Source organism: Oncorhynchus kisutch, unplaced genomic scaffold, assembly GCF_002021735.2.
Source record: "Oncorhynchus kisutch isolate 150728-3 unplaced genomic scaffold, Okis_V2 Okis02a-Okis13b_hom, whole genome shotgun sequence".
NCBI lineage: Eukaryota > Metazoa > Chordata > Actinopteri > Salmoniformes > Salmonidae > Oncorhynchus > Oncorhynchus kisutch.
Genome location: NW_022261979.1, coordinates 10,433,602 through 10,438,601, shown reverse-complemented (window position 1 = coordinate 10,438,601; position 5,000 = coordinate 10,433,602). Strand labels below are relative to the sequence as shown.

At 49.5% G+C, this 5,000-nt stretch overlaps 1 protein-coding gene across 2 annotated transcripts in view; it reads right to left on the bottom strand.

Annotated features, from left to right (window-relative positions):
- Positions 1-5,000, bottom strand: part of LOC116359271 (dolichyl-diphosphooligosaccharide--protein glycosyltransferase subunit STT3B) — a 71,919-nt gene that overhangs the window by 3,150 nt on the left and 63,769 nt on the right. For both annotated transcript variants that reach the window (XM_031811915.1, XM_031811916.1), the window contains 2 exons: positions 4,699-4,812; positions 643-852 (listed from right to left, as the gene is read on the bottom strand). In XM_031811915.1, the coding sequence (XP_031667775.1) occupies positions 643-852; positions 4,699-4,812 (324 nt within the window). The remainder of the gene's footprint in view (positions 1-642; positions 853-4,698; positions 4,813-5,000) is intronic.

Here is a 5,000-nt window from a genome sequence, read left to right as displayed (position 1 = left end):
GCGTGGATGATCCTGTATCATTCACTAGAGCTCTCCATTAGAGAAGAGAGAAGCGTGGATGATCCTGTATCATTCACTAGAGCTCTCCATTAGAGAAGAGAGAAGCGTGGATGATCCTGTATCATTCACTAGAGCTCTCCATTAGAGAAGAGAGAAGCGTGGATGATCCTGTATCATTCACTAGAGCTCTCCATTAGAGAAGAGAGAAGCGTGGATGATCCTGTATCATTCACTAGAGCTCTCCATTAGAGAAGAGAGAAGCGTGGATGATCCTGTATCATTCACTGGAGCTCTCCATTAGAGAAGAGAGAAGCGTGGATGATCCTGTATCATTCACTAGAGCTCTCCATTAGAGAAGAGAGAAGCGTGGATGATCCTGTATCATTCACTAGAGCTCTCCATTAGAGAAGAGAGAAGCGTGGATGATCCTGTATCATTCACTAGAGCTCTCCATTAGAGAAGAGAGAAGCGTGGATGATCCTGTATCATTCACTAGAGCTCTCCATTAGAGAAGAGAGAAGCGTGGATGATCCTGTATCATTCACTAGAGCTCTCCATTAGAGAAGAGAGAAGCGTGGATGATCCTGTATCATTCACTAGAGCTCTCCATTAGAGAAGAGAGAAGCGTGGATGATCCTGTACCTTTTTAGAGGTGTACTTTTGTCTGCTGCTGCTGCTGCTGCGGGGGCTGTGCACCAGGGGGTCCCTGTTCTCCTCCTTCTTGACCTTGTAGATCCGGACCAGCCAGTGTTCTGAGGTGAACGCCTCCTCCAGGTGTTTCAGCTTGATGTCCTTGTTACCGATCTCAGTGTTACGCGTCCGGTCGAAACCTGGCGGCGTCCGGAAGTCCAACTGGAGGAGAGACGGACAGGCGGTGTGAGTGTTTGACAGTAAACTAGAGAGACGGACAGGGGGTGTGAGTGTTTGACAGTAAACTAGAGAGACGGACAGGGGGGTGTGAGTGTTTGACAGTAAACTAGAGACGTACAGGGGGTGTGAGTGTTTGACAGTAAACTAGAGAGACGGACAGGGGGTGGGAGTGTTTGACAGTAAACTAGAGAGACGGACAGGGGGTGTGAGTGTTTGACAGTAAACTAGAGAAGGACAGGGGGTGTGAGTGTTTGACAGTAAACTAGAGAGAAGGACAGGGGGTGTGAGTGTTTGACAGTAAACTAGAGAGACGGACAGGGGGTGTGAGTGTTTGACAGTAAACTAGAGAGACGGACAGGGGGTGGGAGTGTTTGACAGTAAACTAGAGAGACGGACAGGGGGTGTGGGTGTTTGACAGTAAACTAGAGAGACGGACAGGGGGTGTGAGTGTTTGACAGTAAACTAGAGAAGGACAGGGGGTGTGAGTGTTTGACAGTAAACTAGAGAGACGGACAGGGGGTGGGAGTGTTTGACAGTAAACTAGAGAGACGGACAGGGGGTGGGAGTGTTTGACAGTAAACTAGAGAGACGGACAGGTGGTGGGAGTGTTTGACAGTAAACTAGAGAGACGGACAGGGGGTGTGAGTGTTTGACAGTAAACTAGAGAGACGGACAGGGGGTGTGAGTGTTTGACAGTAAACTAGAGAGAAGGACAGGGGGTGTGAGTGTTTGACAGTAAACTAGAGAGACGGACAGGGGGTGTGAGTGTTTGACAGTAAACTAGAGAGACGGACAGGGGGTGTGAGTGTTTGACAGTAAACTAGAGACAGACAGGCGGTGTGAGTGTTTGACAGTAAACTAGAGAGACGGACAGGGGGTGTGAGTGTTTGACAGTAAACTAGAGAGACGGACAGGGGGTGTGAGTGTTTGACAGTAAACTAGAGAGACGGACAGGGGGTGTGAGTGTTTGACAGTAAACTAGAGAGACGGACAGGTGGTGTGAGGGTTTGACAGTAAACTAGAGAGACGGACAGGTGGTGTGAGGGTTTGACAGTAAACTAGAGAGACGGACAGGTGGTGTGAGGGTTTGACAGTAAACTAGAGAGACGGACAGGTGGTGTGAGTGTTTGACAGTAAACTAGAGAAGGACAGGGGGTGTGAGTGTTTGACAGTAAACTAGAGAGACGGACAGGGGGTGTGAGTGTTTGACAGTAAACTAGAGAGACGGACAGGGGGTGTGAGTGGTTTGACAGTAAACTAGAGAGAAGGACAGGGGGTGTGAGTGTTTGACAGTAAACTAGAGAGACGGACAGGGGGTGGGAGTGTTTGACAGTAAACTAGAGACGGACAGGCGGTGTGAGTGTTTGACAGTAAACTAGAGAGACGGACAGGGGGTGGGAGTGTTTGACAGTAAACTAGAGACGGACAGGCGGTGTGAGTGTTTGACAGTAAACTAGAGAGATGGACAGGGGGTGGGAGTGTTTGACAGTAAACTAGAGAGACGGACAGGGGGTGGGAGTGTTTGACAGTAAACTAGAGAAGGACAGGCGGTGGGAGTGTTTGACAGTAAACTAGAGAGACGGACAGGGGGTGTGAGTGTTTGAAAGTAAACTAGAGAAGGACAGGGGGTGTGAGTGTTTGACAGTAAACTAGAGAAGGACAGGGGGTGTGAGTGTTTGACAGTAAACTAGAGACGGACAGGGGGTGTGAGTGTTTGACAGTAAACTAGAGACGGACAGGGGGTGTGAGTGTTTGACAGTAAACTAGAGAGAAGGACAGGGGGTGTGAGTGTTTGACAGTAAACTAGAGAGACGGACAGGCGGTGTGAGTGTTTGACAGTAAACTAGAGAGATGGACAGGGGGTGGGAGTGTTTGACAGTAAACTAGAGAGACGGACAGGGGGTGTGAGTGTTTGACAGTAAACTAGAGAGACGGACAGGTGGTGTGAGTGTTTGACAGTAAACTAGAGAGATGGACAGGGGGTGTGAGTGTTTGACAGTAAACTAGAGCTGCTGTGTCAGGGCTTGACATCTCTGTGACAGTAAACTAGAGCTGCTGTGTCAGGGCTTGACATCCCTGTGACAGTAAACTAGAGGGGCTGTGTCAGGGCTTGACATCTCTGTGACAGTAAACTAGAGCTGCTGTGTCAGGGCTTGACATCTCTGTGACAGTAAACTAGAGGTGCTGTGTCAGGGCTTGACATCTCTGTGAAGTAAACTAGAGGTGCTGTGTCAGGGCTTGACATCTCTGTGAAGTAAACTAGAGGTGCTGTGTCAGGGCTTGACATCTCTGTGAAGTAAACTAGAGGTGCTGTGTCAGGGCTTGACATCTCTGTGAAGTAAACTAGAGGTGCTGTGTCAGGGCTTGACATCTCTGTGACAGTAAACTAGAGGTGCTGTGTCAGGGCTTGACATCTCTGTGACAGTAAACTAGAGGGGCTGTGTCAGGGCTTGACACCTCTGTGACAGTAAACTAGAGCTGCTGTGTCAGGGCTTGACATCTCTGTGAAGTAAACTAGAGGTGCTGTGTCAGGGCTTGACATCTCTGTGAAGTAAACTAGAGGTGCTGTGTCAGGGCTTGACATCTCTGTGACAGTAAACTAGAGGGGCTGTGTCAGGGCTTGACATCTCTGTGAAGTAAACTAGAGGTGCTGTGTCAGGGCTTGACATCTCTGTGAAGTAAACTAGAGGTGCTGTGTCAGGGCTTGACATCTCTGTGACAGTAAACTAGAGGGGCTGTGTCAGGGCTTGACATCTCTGTGAAGTAAACTAGAGGTGCTGTGTCAGGGCTTGACATCTCTGTGAAGTAAACTAGAGGTGCTGTGTCAGGGCTTGACATCTCTGTGACAGTAAACTAGAGGTGCTGTGTCAGGGCTTGACATCCCTGTGACAGTAAACTAGAGGGGCTGTGTCAGGGCTTGACATCCCTGTGACAGTAAACTAGAGGGGCTGTGTCAGGGCTTGACATCTCTGTGACAGTAAACTAGAGGGGCTGTGTCAGGGCTTGACATCTCTGTGACAGTAAACTAGAGGGGCTGTGTCAGGGCTTGACATCTCTGTGACAGTAAATTAGAGGTGCTGTGTCAGAGCTTGACATCTCTGTGACAGTAAACTAGAGGTGCTGTGTCAGGGCTTGACATCCCTGTGACAGTAAACTAGAGGTGCTGTGTCAGGACTTGACATCTCTGTGACAGTAAATTAGAGGTGCTGTGTCAGAGCTTGACATCTCTGTGACAGTAAACTAGAGGGGCTGTGTCAGGGCTTGACATCTCTGTGTCAGTAAACTAGAGGGGCCGTTGACATCCCTGTGACAGTAAACTAGAGCTGCTGTGTCAGGGCTTGACATCTCTGTGACAGCAAACTAGAGCTGCTGTGTCAGGGCTTGACATCTCTGTGACAGTAAACTAGAGGTGCTGTGTCAGGGCTTGACATCTCTGTGACAGTAAACTAGAGCTGCTGTGTCAGGGCTTTACATCTCTGTGACAGTAAACTAGAGGTGCTGTGTCAGGGCTTGACATCCCTGTGACAGTAAACTAGAGCTGCTGTGTCAGGGCTTGACATCTCTGTGACAGTAAACTAGAGGGGCTGTGTCAGGGCTTGACATCCCTGTGAAGTGACAGTATATGGATGCATTAGGTCACAGTTCCAGGTTCCTGGCAGTTCCAGGTTCCTGGCAGTTCCAGGTTCCTGGCAGTTCCAGGTTCTCCAGTTCCAGGTTCCTGGCAGTTCCAGGTTCTCCAGGTCGGGGTGGTTTGTAAGTGCACACACAGAGGAAGAGAAACTACGTGATGGGAGAGGGGTTGATACGGTGGAGTTGAACATCTCTAACCTGCATCTCTCCAAAGCGGTAGTACGACATCTTATACATCAGACAGTTGAGCAGGATGGGAGACCCCGCTTTGTCCACCCTAAACTCTCCCTGGGGGGTGAAGTAGTCACTCTCCTAAGGAGGGGACAGACAGACAGTTTAGTACTCTCCTGAGGAGGGGACAGACAGACAGTTTAGTACTCTCCTGAGGAGGGGACAGACAGACAGTTTAGTACTCTCCTGAGGAGGGGACAGACAGACAGTTCAGTATTCTCATCCTGAGGGAACAGACGGACAGTTTAGTACCCCACAGTTTACCTCAC